Here is a 24,583-nt window from a genome sequence, read left to right on the forward strand (position 1 = left end):
GCCTGGCGCAGCCCCCAGCCCTGGCCAAGGATGTGGAGGGCTGGGAGTCAGACCTGGAAAGCTGCAGGAGGGATGGCAGGAGCGAGGAGCAGCCCCTGCCCAGGAATCCCAGACTGAAAGAGGAGGAGCACTGGGACCCCCTGGGAGCTGATGGGTGCAGGGGAGGAGGAGCTGGGATGTGCTCAGACTCTGTGGGGTCTCTGCAGGAGCTGGGCCCAGCAGGGATGAAGGCACCAGGTTGAGAAGCAGGAACACATCCCCTTGGGACTGCCCCAGGGTGGCTGTGGGGGCTGGCAGTTGCAGAGCCCCTGGAGGTGCTGTGGGTGCAGGATCAGCAGAAGCCTTTGCTGGGCTCTGCCAGTGCCCCAGCCCTGCTCCCACCTGCTCCAGGTCCACCCTGCCCAGGGCTGTGTCCTGGGTACAAAGGGGCCAGACCTGTGCTGGAGTACAAGGCTTTATTCCATCCTCCCTGGGTGTCCTGCCTGTGGCAGCCCACGCTGGCACTGTCTGTAAATCCCGCCTCAGTCTTAGTAGGATACAGAGGGTACAGGGGGAGTTAGAAAAGGAGGCTGTGCCCACCCAGAGCCCATGGGCTGAGCCAGCTGGGCCCTGCTCTGCCCAGCCTGAACCCACCTTTGGCCTCTGGGGTGGCCTCCATCATCACCCCAGGGCTGGTTTGGTCCCTCCAAGGTCCTGCTGTGGCCACCGGGCTCACCCAAAGCTGGAATCCTGCAGGGGCTGCCAGGGCTGGAGGTGCGAGGAAGCGGTGACTGCGCTGTCCATAAGGGCTGGGGGGACAAAATCCCCACGGGAGGAGGTGCTTGGCCAGCAGCCGGGCTGAGCTCCTGGTCCTGGGCAGCCTGGCTTGGTCAGCACGTGCCCCAGTGCCACGTGCCAGGCGTGGTGCCAGGACTGGCGACCGCTGCGGTGTCACGGTCCTGCCCTTTGCCCTCCCTGGAACCATCGCTGGTGTTGCCCCAGGCTTTTATCTCCCAAACTGAAACTCCTTCCTTCCCTTCCAGAGGCTGACACTGGACCTGCCCCATCCCCACAGCGTGTGCCCCTGTCAACCCTGTGCCCAGAGGTGCCAGCCCTGTGCCCTAGGGTTGCTTCCAGCCCCAGGTCCTGGCACCCACAGCCCTGCCCAAGGTGAGGTCAGACTCAGGGGTGTCACCCTGCCACGGGGACACTTGGTCCTGCAGTGGCAGATGTGGCCTGGTGCATTTCCTGGTACAGGGAGCCGTTGGGAGGTGTTGTGCCAGCAGGGCTGGGATGTCCCCCATCGTGCACGTCCCATGTAGGTCCTCAGAGCCCCATCCTGGTTCATGGCTGCCTCCCACGTGGAGGATGGCACCGAGCCCAGCAGAGCCCCGCACGCAGCCACCCCGTGCCCCTCTTGGCTCATCCCTCACCGCAAGGGACAACGCGTCGGAAGAGCCCCGCCCCAGCCCCGGGCCATCGGCCGCTGTCCGGGGGCCACACGGGCCGGGTGGGAGCAGAGGGGCTGTCACAGGTCGAGCCGGAAGGCCCCGAAGTAACTGGCTGCTGCATCGTTGGAGTCGATGGCCAAGGAGGAGACGGAGACGAAGAGCTCGTCACCGGCCTTGAGCTCGAAGAGTCCCCCCTGGTAGAGCGCGTGGAGCCCGTAGTCGGCCTCGGGCGCCCAGCACTTGGTGCCCACGCCCTTGAGCAGCAGCACGGGTGGGCTGTGGGCCGGCTGCCACTGGATGCACTGCACGAGCTGAGGGCCCGAGTCGCGGCCGGCGCCGCGGTAGCGGAAGTAGATCTGCGAGTACACGTAGTACTTGCCCGGCTGCTCCACGCGCAGCCGCCCAGCCCGGTACGTCATGTTCTGCACGTGCGAGTGGAGGCTGCTGTGCCCCCAGTGGGCGATGGCGTGGCGGCACGACTGCGAGAGGTTCCCGAAGCGCTGGGAGCGTCCTGCGGGAAGGGAGCGGCACTGTGGGGAGCGACCTGACAGGGTGACGTGGAGGGGAGAGGTGGCTCTGACTCCTTCCCAGTCATCCAGCTTGGAGGGGTGGAGTTTGGTGGTCTTGGAGCGAATAGAAGACTCCTCTCCCCGTCCTGGTCCCCTGCCCTTTGATCTCTCCCCTGTTCCCATCTTGGAGACCCAGCAGTGCCCGGAGGGGATCCCCAACTCACCATCCTGAGCCAGGCTCTGCGGGCGGAGGGTGAGGTGTGCCGAAGGTTTCCCAGCTATTTTGGGAGGAAGTTGCCCCTCTGAGGTGTTGGAGTAGCTCTGCCAGGCCTCTGCAGGGAAGGGACAGTGTGGGGACACCCGGCCCCGTGCCAGCAAGGCAGGGAATGCCCCACTGACCCACCAGAGCAAAAGGTTATTGAGGGATGGAAAAGTTGTCAATCATCAACCAACACATCTGCGTGTGCCACAGCCTCTGGACAAACGGATGTGGCTGTCCCCCAGCCCATTCCTGGAACGTGTGCCTGTCACTGCAAGTGACGATCCCGGCTCTCCCCTCTCCCTGCCCCAGCTCAGGGCACTGCAGTTTGCCCCAGGAGTGACTGCCATAGCCCCCTCCCCCCTGCTGGCATCCTGGGATCACAGCTCCAGGGATCACAGCTCCTGGGATCACAGCTCCAGGGATCACATGGATCACAGCTCCTGGGATCACAGCTCCTGGGATCACATGGATCACAGCTCCTGGGATCACAGCTCCAGGGATCACATGGATCACAGCTCCTGGGATCACAGCTCCTGGGATCACATGGATCACAGCTCCTGGGATCACAGCTCCTGGGATCACAGCTCCCGGGATCACAGCTCCTGGGATCACAGCTCCCGGGATCACAGCTCCTGGGATCACAGCTCCCGGGATCACAGCTCCTGGGATCACAGCTCCCATGGATCACAGCTCCCCTGGATCACAGCTGCTGGGATCACAGCTCCCATGGATCACAGCTCCCATGGATCATAGCTCCCATGGATCACAGCTCCCCTGGATCACAGCTGCTGGGATCACAGCTCCCATGGATCATAGCTCCCGGGATCACAGCTGCTGGGATCACAGCTCCCATGGATCACAGCTCCCATGGATCATAGCTCCCATGGATCATAGCTCCCATGGATCACAGCTCCAGGGATCACATGGATCACAGCTCCCATGGATCACAGCTCCCATGGATCATAGCTCCCATGGATCATAGCTCCCATGGATCACAGCTCCAGGGATCACATGGATCACAGCTCCTGGGATCACAGCTCCCATGGATCACAGCTCCCATGGATCATAGCTCCCATGGATCACAGCTCCAGGGATCACAGCTCCTGGGATCACAGCTCCCCTGGATCACAGCTCCCCTGGATCACAGCTGCTGGGATCACAGCTCCCATGGATCATAGCTCCCGGGATCACAGCTCCCATGGATCACAGCTCCAGGGATCACAGCTCCCATGGATCACAGCTCCAGGGATCACAGCTCCTGGGATCACAGCTCCAGGGATCACAGCTGCTGGGATCACAGCTCCCCTGGATCACAGCTCCAGGGATCACAGCTCCCGGGATCACAGCTCCCATGGATCACAGCTCCAGGGATCACAGCTCCTGGGATCACAGCTCCAGGGATCACAGCTCCCATGGATCACAGCTCCCGGGATCACAGCTCCCGGGATCACAGCTCCCATGGATCACAGCTCCCATGGATCACAGCTCCCATGGATCACAGCTCCAGGGATCTCAGCTCCCCTGGATCTCAGCTCCCCTGGATCTCAGCTCCCCTGGATCTCAGCTCCCAGGGATCACAGCTCCCATGGGTCAGGCTCTGGCTGCAGCCCCAGAGCCGGCCCAGGAGGGACTCACCCTTCACGGCGCTCTTGCGGATCATGTTCTCGGTCACCTGCGCCACAGAGAAGAGAAAGTTTCCTGGTTAAAGGTGACACAGGGGTTCCCCATGCCTGAGCTCCTAGTCCAAGCCTCCATCACCTTCCCTGTCACAGTGTCTCTGGGCCCCACCACCTCCTTGCTGCGGATGGCTTGAGTCCCACTCCCACCTTGAACCACCCTGGCTATTCCCCCTCCCACCGCTCCAGTGAGGCAGATGGGGAAACTGAGGCATGGGGACAACCAGGAACTCTCCCATCCTCCCCTGGTCCCGGGCTCACCGTGGCCACGTAGGCTTTGATGGTGCTGGCCAGCTTGAGGCAGCCCTGGCTGCTGCTCAGCTCCTCCAGGCTGGAGCCCTCGGGCTGCTGATTGAGCACCTGCAGACACCGCAGCTCCTCCGCGCTGCCCGGAGCCTGGGATTTCAGCTGGGATGGAAGCAAAGCGGGATGGCAAACTGGGACAGACGGAGGGGGCAGCCGGGACCCTGCTGGGGTGTGAGCAGGGGGCAGCAGCCCTCAGCACAGCTCTCCAGCACCTGGGCACTCAGAGAACAGCCAGGATATCGGGATCACTTCAGCTTCTAGATCCACGGGATACTGGGATCACTTCAGCCTCTGTATCCACAGGATATTTGGATCTATTCAGCCTCTGTATCCACAGGACAGCGGTGTGAAGCCAGATTGAAAGGATCTGGGTTCATCTCTGCCCTGCTGGACCTCCGGCCGGCCTCGGCCCAGGCCATTCCCCGAGGGAGTGCCCGCAGGCTGCTCCCGCACACGCCTGCCCGCCCGGGTGAGAGTGCCCGGTGCTGCCAAGGCAGCGAATTCCCTCGGAATGCCCGCGGCGGGTGCGTGTCCGGGCAGGGCCGCCCGCGGGACCGGGGCCAGCCCGGCACGGGAAGATGCTGGAGCGGCTCCAGAGAAAGGCACGGAGACGTTCCCAGGGCGGGAGCCGCTCTGCTCTGGAGCCAGCTGGGAGAGCTGAGAGTGTTCACCTGGAGACCTCAGAGCCCCTTCCAGGGCCTCAAGGGGCTCCAAGAGACGGACTCCCTACTCCCCGCACAGAATCAGTGACCGGCCGCTGAAATTAGCCCGAATTGTTCCACTACAGTGGTTTTCTCCTCCCTCCGCCTCTTCCCTGCGGCTGTGTCTCCCCATTCCCCTCCTCTCCCCGCCTTTCATGCAAATCCCTCACAGCGGGACCTCATGTGATCCAGGAACGGAGACAAAGCCCGAAGGAGGGCTGCAGCCCACTCCAAAGGATGCTCCGCTGGATCCAGACTGGCTGTTTATTCCCCCTGCATCCATGGGCAGGACTTTTCCTTCCTCCCCGTCTCTGGTGTGATTTGCGGAATGTCTGGCACTGCAGGACCTTTTTATTTTTGCGCCCTTAGGGATGAGGGTGGCTTCCATGGAGCTGCTGCCAGCCCCGAATTTCCCTCTACCCATGGATCTCCTGACTGGCGTTTTCCTCCCGCTGCTGGGGAGTTGCTGTGGGTCGGAACCAGCAGCTGAGGGGAGGGGCTGGCGAGGCTGTTGAAAGGATCAGGCCCGCCACGACCAAGTTTGGGAGTGTTTTTGCCCGAATGACCCCGTGGGAGGTGGGAATGGTGAGATCCCAGCGCAGCTGGTGGGGTTGCACTGGAGCAAGCAAAGAGCTGCTGGAATGGAGGGTCCCAGCATTTCACAAAGGGGGTGAGGAGGGTTTAGGGGTCCTGGGGTGTAGGGGATATGGGAATGGGAGGAGGGAGAGATGAAGCCGGAACCAGGGGACAGTGGGACCTGGAGCCCAGGGAAGTCCCCCCGCAGCCCCATCTGGGGCTGGAGACTCCCATGGGATCCCAGGGCAAGAGCCCCCTCTCCCAGCGCAAACCTCAGCCCCAGGCGGGGCCCGGGACAAAGGCGCCGTCTCTCCACATCTGGATCGGCGACAGAGTCCACCCCTCCGCCCACGCCTGCACAGCTGGATCTGCAGCTCCGGGCGGAGCTCGGGAAATTCCACCCCCAATCCACATCTGGCTCCGCGGTGCCCTGGGGAGCTGGGGACAGTGTCCACCCCCCAATCCACATCTGGATCCGCGGTGCCCTGGGGAGCTGGGGACAGTGTCCACCCCCAATCCACATATGGATCCGCGGTGCCCTGGGGAGCTGGGGACAGTGTTCACCCCCCAATCCACATCTGGATCCGCGGTGCCCTGGGGAGCTGGGGACAGTGTCCACCCCCAATCCACATATGGATCCGCGGTGCCCTGGGGAGCTGGGGACAGTGTCCACCCCCAATCCACATCTGGATCCGCGGTGCCCTGGGGAGCTGGGGACAGTGTCCACCCCCAATCCACATCTGGCTCCGCGGTGCCCTGGGGAGCTGGGGACAGTGTCCACCCCCAATTCACATCTGGATCCGCGGTGCCCTGGGGAGCTGGGGACAGTGTCCACCCCCAATCCACATCTGGATCCGCGGTGCCCTGGGGAGCTGGGGACAGTGTTCACCCCTAATCCACATCTGGATCCGCGGTGCCCTGAGGAGCTGGGGACAGTGTTCACCCCCCAATCCACATCTGGATCCGCGGTGCCCTGGGGAGCTGGGGACAGTGTCCACCCCCAATCCACATCTGGCTCCGCGGTGCCCTGGGGAGCTGGGGACAGTGTTCACCCCCCAATCCACATCTGGATCCGCGGTGCCCCGGGGAGCTGGGGGCAGTTTTCCCCCCCGCAGCCCGCACCTGGACCCGCCTCGCCGCTGGCTGCCGTGCCCGGCGGGCAGAGGCGAGGGACGGGGGCGGGCTGAGCCCTCCCGCAGCCGCCGGGCCTTCCCGGGACGCACCCCCGCCGCCGGGACAAAGCTCACCTTGGAGATGGCCATGGTGAAGTAGACGAAGAGGCCGGTGGTGGAGGCGATCTGCAGGGCCAGGATGGCCATGACGGCCACGCTGCCCCACAGCGTCCCGCACCGCCGCTGCCGCTGCCCCCGCGCCGCGCCGGGGCCGCCGTCCGGACCGGCACCGGGCCCGGGGCAGTCACCGGGAGCGGGCCCGGGAGCGGGCCCCTCGGGCAGCATTGGCGTGTCGGAGGCGCCGCTGTCAGAGCGCAGGTACTGCCCGGCGCTGGGCGGGTGCGGGGCCATGGCCCGGCCCGGTGCCGGTGCCGGTGCCGGTGCCGGTGCCGGTGCCGGTGCCGCTGTCCCGGGCCGAGCGCGGCGGGACGGACGGGCGGGGCGGGGCGGGGGGCGGTGAGGTGGGGGTGGCCTGTGGCTGCGGGGGCGGGGTCTCTCCGAGGGTCTCTCGCCGAGGGGACGCCGAGGGGACACCGGGGGCGATGGTGGCCCCGGGGCCGCGGCTCGGGAGGCAGCGGGGCCGCGGGGACCGTGCGTGTCCCCAGGGAGCCCCGGGGTGTCACTTCGCGGGAATGGCTTCTCTCTGACAAAGGGCGGGGTTGGATGGGATATTGGGATGGAATTCTCCCCCTGTGAGGGAGGTGAGGCTGTGGCACAGGGTGCTCGGAGAAGCTGTGGCTCCTGGTGCTGTTACCTGTGAAATGAAAGTGAGACCCTGAGAAAGCGCGGGAGCACTCGTGTCCCTGCCCTGCAGGGATGCTCCCTCCTGTCCTGCTGCGCCCTGGGGAGGGCGGGTGGCCTCAGCCCAGACCCCCGTCAGCTCAGCGGCCCCCATACCCATCATGGAGGTGGCCGCCCCGTGGGCTTTCCCTTCCCCAGGACATCTGAGCCTGCAGTGTCCCCAGAAGAACCATGAAGCCAGAGTTCCTCTGAGTTCCTGGGGCTCGGAGCAAGGGATCCCCCACTCCCAAAGCATCTGCCAGGCCCAGGACTGATTTCTCTGCCTCTCTGCCAGCTCAGTGTGTACCCAGTGCCAGAGCCCCATCCCTGCCCTGGTACTGCCTGGAAACACCAGAGCTGTTTCCCTAGGCGAGATGCATTCCTTGGAGCTTGGGAAGGACACTGAGCTGGGAGGGAGGTGACTAATTACGCCAACAAAAATTCATGACAACTCAACCCTGCTGGCTGTTCTCAGGAAAAGGGCTCAGGACCTGCTGAGCCAGGTGAGGAGGGAAGAGGTGCAAAGGGCCCATGTGGGGAAGAGTCGTCAGCCTGGTCTAGTGGGAGGTGTACCTGTCCATGGCAGGGGGTGGAATGTGATGAGTTTCAGATCCCTTCCAAACCAAATCATTCCACAGTTCTGTGATTTGCCATTTGGGGCAGAGATGTTTGTGCTGAAGGAACCTGGGACCGCTGCTCTCTGTGCTGCTCACTGGGGTGGGACAGGGCTGAGCTCTGCTGAAGAGCAGAGGGAAACCAGGAGCAATCAGAACCACGCAGCCTGGGGCTGCCTTCTTGGAGAGAGAAGGTTTGTCTGTGAGTCAGACCAGGACCAGAACTGGAGCTGCGCAGAGAAAATTGGGTGGGAGCTAGCAGGGGGAAAAAAAAAAAAAAAAAAAGCCTCAATCCTGGCTGAGGAGTTGTTTTTCACTTCTAATGTTTCCTGGTCTGTGCACTGGGAGAGCCGGGTCAGGCAGAGCCTGGAAATCTGTTTCCTCAGTGCCCCGTGGTGCAGAGCAAGTGCAGAGGAGCTTCTTGGGGTCTCTCGGTGCTCTCAGTGAGGCTGCGATGGGGAAAACCCGGCAGGAGATGCCGACATGGCCATGGAGCTGCGTCTGGGATTTCCCAGCACGTCCCTTGGATTCGCTTCAGTTTGCTTCAGGCACTGGAACGTGCAATTTCAGTTGTTTTCCATGTTTTCTGGGATGGCCGAGGCAGACCCCCGGAGCTGGGTCAGTGCAGGATGCTCCTCCGCGGGGTGTCCCAGAGCTGGCTCTCAGCTCCCCGCGCTGCTCCTTTCAGCCAAGCCCAGCCCGGCGTTGGCTCCGGTCGCTGATGACTCCGAACATGTGTTGGCTGGCCACACGGTCCTCCCTCAGGAAACAGCAGCCCCTGCGACGTGAAGTCATCGCGTGCGGCTCAGGAGCTGCTGTAACCTCCCTGGAATGTGCCCTCAGATGTTTGTCTTTCGAATGGAACCCATCAGTTTCTGCGCTGAGGCGTTTTCTGGGAAAAAACCTCTTCCTCATCACAGTGGAGGATCAGGCATCCAACCTCTTCCCTCCAACCCTGGGAGCACCTCAGCCCTTCCCTGGCTCTCTCCTGCCCGGGGGCTGGGGCCAGGGTTTGTTTGTCCCTGTTATCACAGAGTAGGTGGAGACATTCCCTGCCTGGTGGCGTCGGAGCTGCTCCGGAGCTGCTCCAGCCTCACGCGTTCCAGCTGGAGGGAGAGAGGGCTGCGTGGCCACCCAAGCAGGAGAGGACAGTGGTCCTCACAGCCCTTCCTGGCCTCTGGCTGGTGGTGGCACCTGGGCGTCGGGAGAGAGGGGAAGGAGGAGCAGAAAGGCTCTGTGGGGACCCAGGGGTGCTCCCTGCGCTGCTGGCAGGAGTTTGGCAGGGAGGGGTGGATGGAGCAGCCCCATAAAACCCTGGAGCCGCGAGTTTCCCAGGGGGGATGAGGAACAACCTCTGGAACATCCGAAGGCGAGACTGAAGCAGCTCCTGAGACATCCACATCCCGGCCGGGAGCGTCACCGCGCTCCCGACAGGCAGTGACAGGCAAGTTCTGCTGCAGCTCCTTCCCTGCGCTGGGCTCCCCGTCCCAGCGCCTCCTCGCACAGCACATCATCATCTCCTCGCACAGCACATCATCTCCTCGCACAGCACATCGTCTCCTCGCACAGCACATCATCTCCTCGCACAGCACATCATCTCCTCGCACAGCACATCATCTCCTCGCACAGCACATCATCTCCTCGCACAGCTCATCATCTCCTCGCACAGCTCATCATCTCCTCGCACAGCACATCATCATCTCCTCGCACAGCACATCGTCTCCTCGCACAGCTCATCATCTCCTCGCACAGCACATCATCTCCTCGCACAGCACATCGTCTCCTCGCACAGCTCATCATCTCCTCGCTCCCTCTAGTGGGATCGGGATGGCTCCTGCCCGGGCACACTTGTGTCCCCATTCCTCTTCTTGATGTCCTCCTGGAGGTGATCCCCCCCCATGCCACGCTGTGTATCTTTATTTTTATTTTTTTTAGCCACAAAGCCCCCATCACTTCCCAAGCTGCCCAACCTCCTGGTGAAGGACAAAAGCATTGTCCCGATCCCACGTGGAACATTCCGAGGTGACTCTCCTGCAGGAGCAGCGTCCCAGCCATGTCCCGTCCCTGGGAAATGGTTAAACCGCAGTTTTTGTGGCTCAGGTGGGATCCTGGGGACGTTGAGGCCATTCCCCCCACCCCGTGCCCCCGAGCTGGGATTTGGGGGTTTTACACCGTGGCAGGTAAAGAAGGGACAAGAAAGGACGGGAGGAGGCAGCGCCTTGCGGGCTTCTGTGTGTTGGGTTTGGATGTCCTGGAAAGCGGGGAGGGAAGGAGAGGGAAGGAGAGGGAAGAGAGGGAGAGAAGAAGAAAACAGAGAGGAGGAGAAGAGGAAGGGAGGGGAGAGGCAGGAGAAGGAAAGGAGGGGAGTGGAGGGGAAGGGAGACGAGGGAAGGGAAGAAGAGGGGAGAGAAGAGGGGAAGGGCGGGAGGAGAAGAGGAGGAGGAGTAGAAGAGAGAAGAGGAAGAGAGGAGGTGAGGAGGGGAAGAAGGAGAGGGAAGGGGAGGGGAGGAGAGGGGAAGAGAAGAGGAGGAGGGGGAGGAGGAGGAGAAGGCGCAGGGGAGGATCCTCCCCGGCCCGCCCGAAGCCTCGTGGCGGAGCTGTCGCCGCACCGGCCCCGCAGATGTTCCCCGTCCCCCTCCTCCTCCTCCTCCTCCTCCTCCTCCTCCTCCTCCTCCCCACCTTCCTCCTCTTCCTCCCCCTCCTCCTGGCCCCCGGCAGCGCGGCGGCCGCCCCGGCGGTCACAGGCGAGTGTCAGCCCCGGGCCGGGGGTGTCCAGGACGGGTGGGTGCCGGCCCGGGGTGCCCGGGGGTCTCTCCCGGCCGCTCTGGGGAGGTTTGGCCGAGTTGGGCCGCGGGGGGAAAGGCTGGCGGGACCCCCCCAGATCCCCTGCCACCGCACGGAGCCGCTCCCGGCTTTTCGGAAGCTTTTCCTGGCGCCTGATTTAAGACGCGAAGGCGACTCCAGGCTCGGGCGCGCCTTAATCCCGCAGAAAAGCTTTTAGGGGAAGGTCGGGAAGGGATTTGAGGCTTTCCTCGGGTCTCAGCGCAGGGGCCCGCAGGGGGTTGGGGGGCTGTGCCCGAGGGGTCCCGCAGCTCCATCTGTGCCCCCCCAAAGCAGGAGGGAGCATTTCCACAGCCCTGCTGAAAGATTTGGGGGTGCTGGTGGGTGAGAAGCTCAGCATGGCCCGGCCAACGCGGCTTCGGCCGCAGGGCCTGGGTGGGGTTCAGGGCCTGGGTGGGGTTCAGGCCCTGTGCCCCCTCAGGTGAGAGCCCAGCTGCAGAGCTGCCCCAGCCCTGGGCCGGCACAGGACGGGCCTGGAGCTGCTGCAGACAGCCCAGAGGAGGCTCCGGAGCTGCTCCGAGGCCTGGAGCCAGGCTGGGAGAGCTGGAGGTGTTCAGAGAAGAGAAGGCTCCAGGGAGAGCTCAGAGCCCCTCCGAGGCCTGAGAGGCTCCAGGAGAGCTGGAGAGGGGCTGGGGGACACGGGATGGAGGGACAGGACACAGGGAATGGCTCCCAGTGCCAGAGGGCAGGGATATGTGTGATACTGGGAGAAATTCTTCCCTGTGTGGGTGGTGAGGCCCTGGCAGAGGTTTCCCAGAGGAGCCCTGGCTGCCCCTGGATCCCCGGCAGTGTTTCAGGCCAGGTTGGACAGTGCTTGGAGCAGCCTGGGACAGTGGAAGGTGTCCCTGCCTATGAAACCGTGTGATCTTTAAGTTCCCTTCAACCCAAACCCTTCTGTGATTCATGATTCTATAAATAATTCCCTGCTCAGCTGAGGCAGGAGGGGCTCCTGCAGCACGTGGGATCCCTGTGGCTGCGCGGTGACTCCTGGTTTCTCTTGCAGCCCGCACACTCGCTCCCTGCTACCTGGCCGACCTGCGCCCGGCCACGGGCAGCCTGGTGTCGGCCGTGGGCTGCACGGTGCAGCTGACAGTGCCCGAGCTGCGGGGCAGCAGGGCTGTGTCCTGGGAGTACCGGGAGGGCTCGGAGGAGAGGGTCATCCTCAGCTATGCCTTCCACCACGCCCCCAACGTGTCCGTGCTCTACAAGAACCGCGCGACGTTCAACGAGACCGACCTGTCGCTGCAGGTAGTGCTGCGGCGCGGGGACGGCCGCCTCTACCGCCTCAGGGCCCAGGAGGAGGCCACGGCCTGGTTCCACCTGCACGTTTTGGGTGAGTGGTGCCACGGCCGGCCCTCCTCCGTGGCTGGGAGCCGCGGTCGCCACGGGTGTGAGCGCTGACGCTGCCTCTGCCTCTCCCAGAGCCGCTGTCCCAGCCAAAAATCGTGGGCAACTCCTTGGTGAAAGCAGGAGGCAACACCAAACTGGTTTGCAACGTGGTGGAAGGCAAGGCCGACGCCTACTGGTGGAAGAAAAATGGGGAGCTGCTCCTGGGCAGTGAGCGCATCCGGCTTGTGGAGAACACCACGCTGTGCATCCTGCAGGCGTCCATCACCGACAGCGGCTACTACACGTGCGTGGTGAGCAACGCCGTGAGCCAGAATGAGACCTCCTTCCTGCTCCAGGTTCACCGTGAGTGCATTCCTTCCCTGTGCCCAGGAGAGAACTGGGGGGACAACCCCAGAAAAGGGATTCTCTCTCCCTGCCTGTGCTGAGTAGGCAGATTTGCTGGGAGGCTCTAAGTGGGTTAAATTCAGGTTGAATTTGCTCTGGTGCAGAGGCTCTGGGTTCTCCCCTTTGCAGACTCTGCCAACGTGATGCTGCCTGTGGTCCTGACCTGTGTCAGCGTCGGCTTGCTCGCAGGTGGGTGCTGGGGTGACTTTTTGCCCCGTTTCTGGCTGGTGGGTGCCATGGCAGGTGCTGTGGCCACCAGAGGTGGGTGAGAGGGTCCCATGTGGCACATTGCTGCCGGGACCTGGCTCTCCCACCCTGGTATCCCGTGGGCAGGGGCTGGGCTTTGTCACAGCTGCTGTTTCCAGCAGGGTGCCCCCAGTCCAAGGAGGTCATGCTGGCCTCTGTTGATGATGATGATGGTGGGGCTCTGAGCAGCCTGGGCTAGTGGAATGTGTTCCTGCCCATGGCGGGGGTTGGAACTGGATGGACTTTGAAGGTCCCTCCAACCCAAACGATTCTGGGGTTCTCTGGTGCTGCTGCTTTGTCCCCAGGTGTCCTCGTCTGGTACCAGAAAAGGGAGAACTCATGTGACAACTGTTGGTAAGATGCCTTCAGCTCCCTCTTGGGGTGACAGCCTTGCTCCAGCCAAAATCTTCTCTCTACAAGCCCAAATTTATCCTTGGCTGGATCCAAGGGAGCTGGAGAAGTGGAAGAGCTTGGGGTGCTATTCTAGCTGCTCTGGTAAGAGGCTGCTCTCCCACTCTGGAAGCTCAAAGGATTTGCTGTCCTCTCTTTTTATTCCCCACTCTGGAAATATTCCTGACTCCTCCACCCAGAGCCTGACACTCCTGGTTATCTTAGCTCTGAATAATGGGTGGGCTTTTGAATACTCCAGAGATTTCTGGGAAGCAAGTGATTCTCGAGATATTCTCAGAAATCGCTCCCTCTTTGTGACCACAAAAACACTCAGGCCTTTCACTTGAGCTTCCTGGAGGGTGAGGATGAGGATGTGAGTCCCTTGGGATGGAAAACCCATCCCATGATGGCTTACAAACGAGGAGCTCTCAGGTGTCCTGTGCACTCAGATCCCAGGGAACTCCAGCCAGAGATAAATTGGCCAAGGTAGCTACTGGAATTTGGAGTAGGGCAGAAGTTCAGAGCTCCTGGTGCTGCCACTGCCAGCGTGGGACACTCTGAGCTGGCTGAGGCCCTGAACGGGTCCAGGTGCCCAGGACATGGCTCATGTGGGGTCCTCTCTCCTTGCAGGTAGAGCTCGGTCAGGCCTGCTGTTGCCCTTCCCTGGTGATGGATACTGCTGGGAGTGCCAGCTATCCCATCCCAACCCATCCATCCCATCCCATTCCATCCCATCCCATCCCGTCCCATCCCATCCCATCCCATCCCATCCCATCCCATCCCATCCCATCCCATCCCATCCCATCCCGTCCCGTCCCGTCCCATCCCATCCCATCCCATCCCATCCCATCCCATCCCATCCCATCCCATCCCATCCCATCCCATCCCATCCCATCCCATCCCAGCCTCTCCTGGGCTCACCTCTGAAGTGTCCAAGCTGCCAGAACCTGCAAATATTTTTCTTTTTTTTTTGAAAACTCTGGTTTGGACTATTTCTATGTTGTCCTGCTCTTCCTGTTGTCCATTCCTGGGGATGGGGACGTACCTGCTCTCTCCCTCCATCCTCCTGGCTTCCTCCAGAGGCCTCAATGAGCTCATGGCTCTGGAAAGAGCCACAGATCCACAGTCCTGGGGCTGCTGGGAGGTGCCATGGTACCAGCCCTGCCTCCCTGGGGCCTCCCAGTGTCCTGCTCTGCCGGGGGTTTGCCAGGGGGCTCAGGGACTGAGGCTCTGGGCATCCTGCTCCGTGTGACCCTTGGAGGGAGGAGAAAGGGCGGGACTGTGCTGGGTGTGCAGCCAGGAGGGAGTGGAGGAGGCAGTGGGAGCTGACAGAGAATGGGGGAGCAGCAAAGGAATTCAGTTTCTGAAAGCTGATCCCAGGGAAATCCGTGCAGTCGGCTGAGGTGGGGATGCTCCTGAACCCAACTCCTCCAGCCCTGGGCTCTGCAGGGTCTGGGAATATCCCTGGGGACATCCCCTCCTCTTCCCAGCACCACTGCTGGTGCCAGCTTGTCCTTCCTGTTTGCTGCTCCTGCGAGTGACATCGGCCTTGGCCTGGCTGGGTACAGGGAGCCCTGCTCCTGTCCTGTCCCCTGCTGTCCCCTCCCTCCCCGTGCTGCCTCTGCAGGGCTCTCCTGGGCTTTGCTGTGAAGGGGATGTTGCTCCTCCAGCTGAACCTGGAGGCAGAGCAGGCATCCCCAGCCTGGAGAGAACTGGATGCTGTCCCAGGTGGACCCCACTGTTGGTCACCCTGGGACATTTGCACCCCCTTTTAATCTGAGGGGGAAATCCCAGGTCCGGGGCCCTCCCTGAGCCAGTCCCCAGCACCTCTGGAATGGGCTGGGGACCTCTCAAAGGCAAACTGGAAAATTGTGGGAGAGGTCACTGGGAGATTCAGGGGCTGTTAGCAAGGGGCCATCTTAGCCTGGGGGTTTCGTGGAGCCATTAAAGGAAGCAGGGGAGTTTGGGTGGAATAAATGAGATTCCAGCCCCTGTTGGAAGCTGCAGGGCAGGTTGTCATGTTCTCTGTTGCACTTGAGGGTGTAAAACCTACGTTTTACAAGAAATAACTTTTCTAAGCGTTTTGAGGAGTTTACTGTGAATGGTTTTGGAGACTTTGTGGTTTGTTGATGGCTGTTGCTGCTAATAAAGAGCGTGTGTTATCCCAGAGGGTATTGCTGTGAAGTGAAGGGGTGGGAAATGCCCCCTCGGGGTAGCTGGGGCCCGGGGTAGCAGTGGGATAGGAATCAGCCCCTGGTGGGGTGAGGCTGGTGGCAGACCTGGGAATGCTGGATTTGTCCCGGTGTCTGGCTCTGGGAGATGATCCCTTGCTCTTGAGGGCATCATTTGCTCCTCTTGTGGCGTTCCTGCATCTCCATCCCCTCCCTCACCTGCTCCTGTGGCAGTGACAGCCTGAGAGACTCAGCTGGGGTTAAAAACAGCCTGACAACTCTGCTCCAACTTTGGGTGAGGGTATTTTTAACCTGGTCTCCTTCCCTGAGTCACGGGGGCCCGGCAGTCGCCCTGGCAGTGCCCGGGGAGGAGCTGCCTCCCAAGGAGCTGGGTCAGGGCTGCCCCAGGGGCCTTTTCAGGGAGGTTTGGGGTTCTTCTGGGGGCCTTTGGGTGCAGGGCTGTGCTCAGCAGCTGTTTGTGGTTGGGAAAGCGTCCTCTGGGCTGCAGGAAACACCTCAGTGCCTTGTGACAGCTGGGAAAAACAGCCCCTGGCACAGGCTGAGTACGAGTTTAATCCTGCCTGGAGTAAATAAATCCCAGAGTGTGTTAGATGGCCTAGGATGGACCTGAGGGAGAGCTGTTGACAGCATCCACCTCCTCCTACCCTGGTTTCTGTGTCTTCATGTCCTTCCTCCGCCTTTACTACTGGTAAAGCCAAAATCTATTTCAAGTTACTACAGGGTTACTCCCAGAAAAGTATTTCATGCTACTCCCAGGTATATCTTACACAAATAGCTCTGAATTGTTGTAAACAAACATTAAAGAAAGATAAACCAGTGAGAGACTCCTGCAGCTGCTGCTAAAGGGGCTTCTCTACTTCAGGCTTTGGTTTTCTGGAGAAAGAAAGGGGGAAATGTGCATTTGGCCTCCCCTGGGTCTGTTTTATTAAGAAAAAAAAGGCAAAATCAGGTTAATTTCACGTACATTTGTTATGAGGATCATAGAGGAACCAAATGTGAGATCCCTGAACCCACTAAACCTGGAGGAAGGCTTGGACTGGCTTAGGCAAGTGAGACACACCCCCATGGATCTCAGCTGGGAATGGTGTCCTTGTTCCCCGGCTGAGACATTTCAAAGGACCTGGAAGGAAGAGGAGGGGTGACAGGCTGGGCATCAAAATTCTTCCCTGTGAGGGTGGGGAGGCCCTGGCACAGGGTGCTCAGAGAGGCTGTGACTACCCCTGGATCCCTGGAAGTGTCCAAGGCCGGGCTGGATGGGGCTGGGAGCAGCCCCTGGGTTCTTGCTGGGCTCGGGGAGAATGGATAATCGTAAGAGTTCCTTTTCCACCCAAACCATTCTGTTAATCCATGAATCCAGGAGGAATCAAGGCTTTAAAGCTTCAGGTTGAGGCCATAAAGGGGGAGTTTTGAGTGGATTCTGGATGGGGACCCCACCAGATCCTCCCCCTGAGCCCAGCAAGAGCCCAGGGGCTGGAGGGCAGTGCTGGGCTGGACCTTTCTTGGGGTTTGAATCTTAAACTAAAAGACAGGATAGTTTCCATATCCTGCTTCTTTCACTTCAAGATGTACAAATTCACGTGGAAAATAGGAATTTATGTGGAAAGTAGGAGCAGAGGGTCTTACCTGACTTTGTCTGTCCAAGAGACATCGCGGTCCTTGCGCCAGCCCTGAGTCGTGTGATCTGCAAAAGACAAATCTGTCCCCAGATCAAGAGAAGGGGTGAGAGGCACCAAGGATGGGGTGTTGTATTTGGGATACAGTCCCTGGGGCTTCCCAGGGAAAGGAAACAGTCAGTGGGAACCATTGACCATGGGGGCTTCACAAAAAAACCCCACTTCTTCACTCCAAATAAAACTCGTTTAAGTAATTCCTGTGGCTGAATAAAACTCGTTTAAGTAATTCCTGTGGCTGCTGGATGGTCTGGGGACCCTGAGGTGTTGGTGCTGGAAGGGGGTGAAGGAGCAGACTTACAGCAGAGGCCAATGGCGAGGAGCGGGAGGGCCGACACGGCCGCCGTGCTGACCACCAAGACGGCCACGTCCATGAACTCCGCGCATCCTTCTTCTGCCGCCGGGGAAAACAGAGCAGGGGCAGGGAAAGGAGGAAGGCAGGTTGCCACCAGGAAAGCACAAACAAAGAACACACAAGGAATGGAAAATAAAATAGGCGGGGGATGTTGAAACCGAATTTCGCTCCTGCCAAGACTTCACGTCCCCAAATGTCCCCATTTGTTGGGTTTGTTTTTGGAGGTCTAACAGCTGAGTCGAAGGGATGTGGGGACTACATGAGCCGTGGCCTTGGGGCGGTCCCTGGAGGATCTCTGCTCACCGTGGCGGTGGTAGAGGTCCTTGATGAGGAAGGTGCTGCTCAGCACCACGGTCACCACGGCCCCCGGCGCGGCGTAGCCCATGGTGCGCTGTGCTGCAGGGGGACACAGGGAAAAGGGATGTGGATGAGTGTCCAGAGGTGTGGGCGCAGGACTGGCCTCACCCAGGCACTTGTGAGGGATCCACCAGAATGAGTCAGCGCAGTTCTTCACATTTTAAAGAGTTAGGGATGACGTTTTGGGCAGAATAACCTCCCTGTGGACCAGTTTGGTCCATCCTTGGTGGGACCGCTCACCTTTTTTGCTCTTCAGATGGCTGAAATCTGAAGGCTGGAAAATCACGGTGGTGGCAACCAGGAAGGTCACCACGATGAGATAGCTGAGGGTGATCTCGAGCAGTAAGACAGCCACAGAAGGGCCTGAAAGACAACGGGACAAGGCAGAGACCCCGATGTTCCGCTGTCCACCCACTTCATCACCTGGGAACCCTGCCTTACATCCCTCCCCCACCCTCCTCTGACTTCCAGGTTTCCTTGCAGCCTCTCCATTCTCCGATCGTTTTACTGTCCTGCTGGGACTCATCCTGACAAAGGGCTCTGGGAAAAGGGGAATATGTATTATCATTGTCCAGGGGGCTGTGTTAATGCGCGTGGTGGTCCAGGCCCCCCCAGACATGGAGATCACACATGGATCATGTGTTGCTCCAGATGGGTCTGTCCCCCACATTCCATGCTGTGACTCCCGTGCCCCTCCCTCACTGCCTTCCTCTCTGGGCCCCGCTGGACTCTGCATCTCCCATGGGGTCTCTCCCCCCTCCTCCTCTAAACCTCCCCACAGCCCTCTCGGACCTTCCTCCCACATCCAGAGGATGCCGGTGGTGCCGTCCAGGATGCAGGCGATGCACACCAGCCCGCAGGTGTAGGAGCTGAGCCATCTCCAGAGCTCCCCCCCTAAAAACCCAGAGCAGAGGGGGGGTGACCGCCGGGAATTCCGTGCCAGCCATCACCCCCTTCCTCAGGGTGGGGTGCAGCCCGTCCCCACCCGGATGCTGTAGGATATCCCAGGATCTGGGGGTTCCCCGAGCAATGCTCTTTGCTCTCCCCCACCAGACAAGGGAAATGGGGTCCCGCTCCCCGCAACACACTTATCCTGAGCTTTTGGGACTGGCAGACGGGAATAATTAATCCCCACGCCGAGAGAGCAGCGAAGACCACAGCGACCATCGAGATCCTCAGGGCGTGCTTCAAGCGACGGGAGAGACCTGGAAGAGAGAGACCCCGAGAGGCAGGAGACGGCACATCACAGCAGGACCAGCCTGCCTGGCCCTGGCGGCCGCTGGCATCCTCCGTCACCAGGACAGATCCCATTTATTTGCCAACTGGCCATCAAATACCCTCCATGAAATGTCCAGCCTGGGGTGAGTGCTCCCGCAGGCTTCCCGGCCACCCTCCTGGGTGGAGGTCCTGCTCAGCATCGCCTTGGCCAAGGGCCATCGTTTTGGACCTGCCCCAAGAGGGAACGGCCAATCTCATGCCAAGGACTGTGCCTTGGTGGGATCAGAGGCTGGGAATTGCTGTTAATCATTCCCTGATTGGCAGCTCCTGGCAGCAGCGTGTGGTCACAGCCTCCAGGGGAGGATGGCCAGAGCGTGGGGGATGGAGGCTGAGGGATGGAACCACTGAGGCATCCCCAGGGAAGGGTGGAGGGCAGAAGGAGCGGTGGGAGGCAAGACCTTCAATGGTGACCTTCAGGGAGGTTTCTTGCCAGCTGATGCCATTGCTGGCATTGCAGGAATAGGAGCCGCAGTCCGACTTCTTGGCTGGCCTCAGGTACAGAACGCTGCGGCTGCTGGACAGCCGGGAAACTCTGTCTGGGGGAAGGGGCTGCCCATCCTTCTTCCAGGTGATGGTGTCCACTCTGCCCTCTGCCACCTCACAGACAAGCTGGCCAGTGGCCCGAGCCAGGAGAGGGCTGGTCCGTAGCTGAGGGCAGGACACAGGCTCTGGAAAGGGAGAAGAGATCCCGGCACTTATCTCAGGCATAGAATCACAAAATGATTTGGGTGGGAAGGGTCCTTAAGCTGGTCCAGTCCCACCCCCTGCCATGGGCAGGGAGACCTTCCACAGTCCCAGGCTGCTCCAAGCCCTGTCCAGCTTGACCTTGGACACTGCTGGGGATGCAGGGGCAGCCACAGCTTCTCTGGCACCCTGTGCCAGTGAACGTGACCTGGAGCATCCCTTGGGCTGCAACTGCCATCACAGCATCAGTCACAGCGTGGTCACAGGTGCCTTTCCCTTGGGAAGTCCATCCTGCGGCTGTGCTTTCCAGGACTGGTTTTTTCCAGTTGAATCACTGCTTTTAATGGATGTGGGTAAATACGGAGCACTTTGAAATGTGCCAGGAAATGAGAAAACAGCAGAGAATGCAGCAGATCCCACTCGGATTGCGTGTGGTTGGAAGGAGAGGCGGGTGGCGAAGGGCTGTGGTGGCATTATGGCCATGGTGTAATTGGTGAGAGGGTGGATAAGCCAGAGCAAATTAAGGGAATTGCTGGCAGCAATCCTGGGGAGGGATTTCTGAGCCGTTTCAAGTGCCTCTTATCTCTGTGGTGGTAGCTGGTGCCTGCAGAGGGCAAATGGGACAGCCTGGCCTGAGGGGGTGGTGGCTTCTCCAGAAACCTCAGTTCCATTGGTGTCCCCTGGCAAAGTGCTGGGGGGGAGGGACCCTGCAGGTGGCACCAGTCCCTCTGTCATCCCTCTGATTCCTCCAGCATCCTGCCAGCCCCTCCATCCTCCCACCAGTCCCTCCACCGCCCCTATCACCCCACTGGTTCTTCCATCCTGTTACCAGTTCCTCCATCATCCTACCAGTCACTCCATCATGCCTTTATCCTCCCACTGGTCCCTCCATCCCTGCACTGAAGTGTGGGAAACAAGGGAGGGAATTGCCTTTCCAGGATGGAACTTGTCTCTCTGTCCCAGCCAGGCCCCAGATCCTGAAGTGCTGCCCAGTGAGATCTTGCGGCCTCACTGGACAGCGCTTCAAGATCTGCTTCCCCAAGACAGCTTGGGAACCTCTTTCCAAGGTTACCTTGGTGCTCTTTTCACATGTGACAGGTGCAAACAAGCTCAGGACTGGCCCATCAGCCTTTGCCCAAATCCCTTCTCCATCCCTCCTGCCCTGGCTCTTGGTCCATGCACAGACAGGTTCTGCTTGGACCCATCACCCCACTCCTCCCTCCCACACCCAGCACTCACGGAGGACTTCCAGCTGGATTTCCAGGCTTTTTCTGTCTCCTGTGCTGACAGTCACTCTGTAGGTGCCGCTGTCGCTTTCCTGGACATCCCCCAGCAGGAGAGATCCGTTGGATGGATGGAAAACGGCTCGTCCTGCATAGGGAGCATGGACGGCGGGGGCCTGGGCCCCCCCATCGTGTTGCAGGATGGTGTGGGGGCCAGTGCCATTGAGGAATTCCCAGAGCACCGAATTGCTGGGGGTGACATTATCCAGCCCAGGGAGCAGCACCGAGGATCCCACAGCAGCGGCTCTATGGACAGGTCCCTCTGCTTCCAGAGCCCGAGGGAACGGCATCAACAGCCCTGGAGGGAGGAGAGGGGTGCGGATGGGGCTGGGAGCAACTGCTCTGGAGAAAGGTGTCTCTGCCCATGGCAGCAGAGTGGAATGAGCTTCTCCTACTTATCTGTCATACTGACCTAATTTCCATGGCTCATTCCCAATTCCTAGAACCCTGGGAAGGATTGGGTTGGAAGGGAGCTCAAAGCCCATCCCATTTGAACTCTGCCATCTGCAGGGACACCTTACACTAGACCAGGATGCTCCAATCCCTGTTCAACCTGCCTTTGAACACTTCCAGGGATGGGATAGCCACAAAATTCCTGGTCTTGTTTGGGGCTGAAGGTGTCCACATGCTCCTGGCAGTGCAGGATGCAGCCATCTTCCCAAAATTTCTGGGTTTGGCATGACCTGGGCTCTGGCAGGTGCTCAGGGACTTAAGGAGGAGCTGCTGTGGGGAGAAGGTCAGAGCTACCAGATCCCGATCCCCAGTAAAGAGGATTCTAGGAAAGAGGAGAGGGGCAGGGAGGGGCAGAGTCCCCAGCCCCCGTGGCTCTGGGCAGGGAGACCAGGGATCCTCACAGGCTGTGTTTGCTCTTGGCCCTGTCTCAGCTCCTGCCCCGATAAGCACCTGTTCACCTGCATTTCCACTGCACCTGCCAGGCACGGGAAACTCCTGCTGCTCCCACTGGGGATGGTGCAGCACAGGTGAGAGGGAAAATAAGTGTGACAAACCAGGTAAAGTCAAGTTCATCAGGCATTTTGCCTTCTCACTCTTATAATCTTGAAAGGCAGCTATTTTCATGCCTTCCTGCCCCCCAGCTGTAGATGTGGAGGAAGAAAATAAAATTGAATGGCTAAAAATTGTTTTGCTCTGAAAAAATTCCCCTTTTCTGCTGAGAAAACACTATTTACAGAGAACAGAACGAGCTGAAGGAAAAAGGAAACCACTCCAACTTTTGCAGCTTCAATGGCCAAAACTCAGCCTACAGACACTGAGAACTCACTGACACCATCCCAAAACCAAGCTGTAGGGTAACGGGCTTCCTTTCTATTTTAGATGTTCATCCTGAAAATCTTTGTGCTTTTGGATCTAGCACAGATTTCCCAGAGCAGCTGTGGCTGCCCCATCCCTGGAAGTGTTCAAGGCCAGGCTGGACAGGGCTTGGAGTGACCTGGGGATGGAACGGGATGAGCTTTAAAGTCCTTTTCAACATAAACCCTTCTGTTAATTCCATGATTTGTGTTTCAAGGCAGCCAGTGACTATTTATGGAGCACAGTGAAGATGCTCACATGAGTTTAACAGCAATAAAATCTGGGGTTTTAAAAACATCAAATATTTTTACATATATATATATATTAACACAAACACAGATATCAACATATTTACCGATACTTATGCGTGAGCACATCTATCAGCCCCACTATAAATCTGGCTGCAGCAGACGTCTATCCCCGGAGCTGTGTGTTGCTCTTCCACCTCCTCTCTCGTTGGACAAACACACCTTTGCCTTCCAGGTTAAGCCTTTTACCCACCTAAAACGTCCGGCCCAGAGCTCCCCACGCTCTGTTCCAAAGGGTTTGGAAGAGGCGAGGAGCCAGCTTGGAGCCCCCGGCTCCCAGCCCAGCCCAGCCCAGCTCGGGGGCTCCTTACCTGCGAGGAGCACCCAGGTGGTGCCCGGCAGCTCCGCGGGACGGCACAGCAGCATCTGCCAAGGGAAAAGAGCCCCGGGTTCCCCTGATTTAAAATCTCCCCGAGCGATTCCGCGCTGTGCCGAGAGTGACGGCTGAGGCCGTACAGCGGCTTTGCAGCCCTGGGATGGATTCCCGGTGCCGCGGGTATTTTGCAGCCTGTTTTCCCTGCCGATGGCTCCTCTCCGTCCGCGCCGATTCCCCTCCCAGACTCTGCTCGGGAGTGGCAGCAGCGGCAGCTCCCGCTCCTGTCCCCGCTCCCCGGGGTGGGGAAGGAGCCGCCGACGGCTTCGGCACCGCGCTGGCATCGATGGGAGGCTCCCGGGGGCTCTGCCGGGCAGGGCGGGGGGGTCCCACAGAATAAACTTTACAGGGGACATCCCAAGTCTGTTCCATGCCCCGAGGCCAGAAGATCCATCCCTATCCCTTTCCCACAGCTCAATCCTCTCCCAGATCCTGGAGCAGAGTTGGAACTCTCCCTCAGCCCGGTTCCGAGGGGAGCAGGGGCTCGGTCTGGCTCTAAAACACCTGTGAGCAGCTTTTTCCTCCACCCCTTGAGGTGCGCTGGGATCATCTGCGTCCCACCGGCTTTCTGCAAAGGGAATTTTAGCTTACTGGAGGGATACACCTGGAATCGGTACCTGGGGACTTAATTTTGTTACATCCATCTCAAAATAATGGAATTCCAGATGGGTTTGGGTTGGGAGGGACCTTAAAACCCACCCCCTTCCACCCTCCAGCCATGGGAAGAGACCCCTTCCCCTGGACCAGGTCGCTCCAAGCCCCACATGAGGAGGGAAGGTAAAAATGGAAGCACTTTTCAGCTGGGCTGGAAGCAGCAGAGTCCTGTGAGGGTGCAGAGGCTCTTGGTGGCACCAGAGGGGACCGAGGGGGATGCACTGAAAGCTGGGAGTGAGCAGAGAGCTCTGGAGCAGACTGGGGGGAAATCAGAAACTCTGGGAGATGCTGGAGGGAAAATGTGGCCAGCAAGTGAACGGGGAGGTTCGGTTTCACTGCAGGGCTGAGGATTCTGGGGAGCCCCGAAAGCCGAAGGAGGGGCTGAACTGCAGAGTCAAGAGGAAAGGGAGGAATTGGGGTTCCTGTGGGACAAGCCAGCAGACAAGGATGGGGGGACGTGGAGCCAGCTGAAGGTCTGGGTGTGTGGGGAACACACTCAGGCTGTGTGAGGTGAGGGACCAAAGCGGGGGCCCTGGGATGTGCAGATGGGAATGGAGAATCCCGGGGTACAGCAACACCCTCCCAGCTTCTCTCCGGGTTCCGTCAGCGGCACCGGGCTCAGCTGCCTTCAGACCAGCCCCGGTGTCTTGCAGGCACCCTCAGGTCCCCCAGACCGAGGTCTCCAATTCCCTCACATCACTCTCGTCATCTACTCCATCCTTTGGTACGACAGGAACCACACTCCTCAGCTCCTAAAAAACGTTCACACCCACAAAAACGCCACAGAGGCTCTGAACAGCAATACCTGGGCTCCTCCGGAGGGATGGAGAGGGAGCAGCGGCACGAACGGCAGCGGCACCGCCGGGGGACGGGACTGGAGGGTT

General features: G+C 60.0%; 3 protein-coding genes across 3 annotated transcripts; 1 reads left to right on the forward strand and 2 right to left on the reverse strand.

Annotated features, from left to right (window-relative positions):
* Nucleotides 1–436: 436 nt before the first annotated feature.
* LOC120761962 (tumor necrosis factor ligand superfamily member 10-like) lies at nt 437–6,983 on the reverse strand. Its single transcript, XM_040083779.1, has 5 exons — nt 6,708–6,983; nt 4,139–4,285; nt 3,837–3,873; nt 2,164–2,271; nt 437–1,941 (listed from the first exon to the last, which is right to left on the reverse strand). The coding sequence occupies exons 1-5, from the start codon at nt 6,981–6,983 to the stop codon at nt 1,508–1,510; spliced, it is 1,002 nt and encodes a 333-aa protein (XP_039939713.1). The 3' UTR covers nt 437–1,507.
* Nucleotides 6,984–8,759: 1,776 nt separating this feature from the next.
* On the forward strand, nt 8,760–15,404 carry LOC120761936 (contactin-4-like). Its single transcript, XM_058423190.1, has 7 exons — nt 8,760–8,871; nt 9,962–10,126; nt 11,871–12,200; nt 12,290–12,559; nt 12,731–12,790; nt 13,153–13,201; nt 13,868–15,404. Exons 1-7 carry the CDS (start codon nt 8,760–8,762, stop codon nt 13,869–13,871), a joined length of 990 nt encoding a protein of 329 aa, XP_058279173.1. The 3' UTR covers nt 13,872–15,404.
* Nucleotides 15,405–16,379: 975 nt separating this feature from the next.
* On the reverse strand, nt 16,380–23,620 carry LOC120761975 (uncharacterized). The gene is made up of 10 exons (XM_040083831.2): nt 22,984–23,620; nt 21,013–21,354; nt 19,488–19,757; nt 18,900–19,016; nt 18,604–18,705; nt 18,052–18,174; nt 17,758–17,850; nt 17,401–17,493; nt 17,053–17,110; nt 16,380–16,549 (listed from the first exon to the last, which is right to left on the reverse strand). Exons 1-10 carry the CDS (start codon nt 23,399–23,401, stop codon nt 16,501–16,503), a joined length of 1,665 nt encoding a protein of 554 aa, XP_039939765.1. The 5' UTR covers nt 23,402–23,620; the 3' UTR covers nt 16,380–16,500.
* Nucleotides 23,621–24,583: the final 963 nt, after the last annotated feature.

Source organism: Hirundo rustica, chromosome 21 (assembly GCF_015227805.2).
Source record: "Hirundo rustica isolate bHirRus1 chromosome 21, bHirRus1.pri.v3, whole genome shotgun sequence".
In the NCBI taxonomy this organism is placed as follows: domain Eukaryota; kingdom Metazoa; phylum Chordata; class Aves; order Passeriformes; family Hirundinidae; genus Hirundo; species Hirundo rustica.

Excerpts from the sequence above, each read along its gene's own strand:
- LOC120761936 (XM_058423190.1), top strand. The coding sequence starts at position 8,760 with ATGTGTTGGCTGGCCACACGGTCCTCCCTCAGGAAACAGCAGCCCCTG. Across the intron at positions 10,127-11,870 it reads CCGCAGTTTTTGTGGCTCAG|CCCGCACACTCGCTCCCTGC; the intron begins GTGGGATCCTGG and ends TTTCTCTTGCAG. Across the intron at positions 12,201-12,289 it reads GTTCCACCTGCACGTTTTGG|AGCCGCTGTCCCAGCCAAAA; the intron begins GTGAGTGGTGCC and ends TGCCTCTCCCAG.
- LOC120761962 (XM_040083779.1), bottom strand. The coding sequence starts at position 6,983 with ATGGCCCCGCACCCGCCCAGCGCCGGGCAGTACCTGCGCTCTGACAGC. Across the intron at positions 2,272-3,836 it reads CCGCAAGAGCGCCGTGAAGG|AGGCCTGGCAGAGCTACTCC; the intron begins GTGAGTCCCTCC and ends CCTTCCCTGCAG. Across the intron at positions 1,942-2,163 it reads GCAGAGCCTGGCTCAGGATG|GACGCTCCCAGCGCTTCGGG; the intron begins GTGAGTTGGGGA and ends CCCTTCCCGCAG.
- LOC120761975 (XM_040083831.2), bottom strand. The coding sequence starts at position 23,401 with ATGTCCCCTGTAAAGTTTATTCTGTGGGACCCCCCCGCCCTGCCCGGC. Across the intron at positions 19,758-21,012 it reads AATCCAGCTGGAAGTCCTCC|AGCCTGTGTCCTGCCCTCAG; the intron begins GTGAGTGCTGGG and ends CTCCCTTTCCAG. Across the intron at positions 16,550-17,052 it reads TCTTGGACAGACAAAGTCAG|GTCCTTTGAAATGTCTCAGC; the intron begins GTAAGACCCTCT and ends TCTTCCTTCCAG.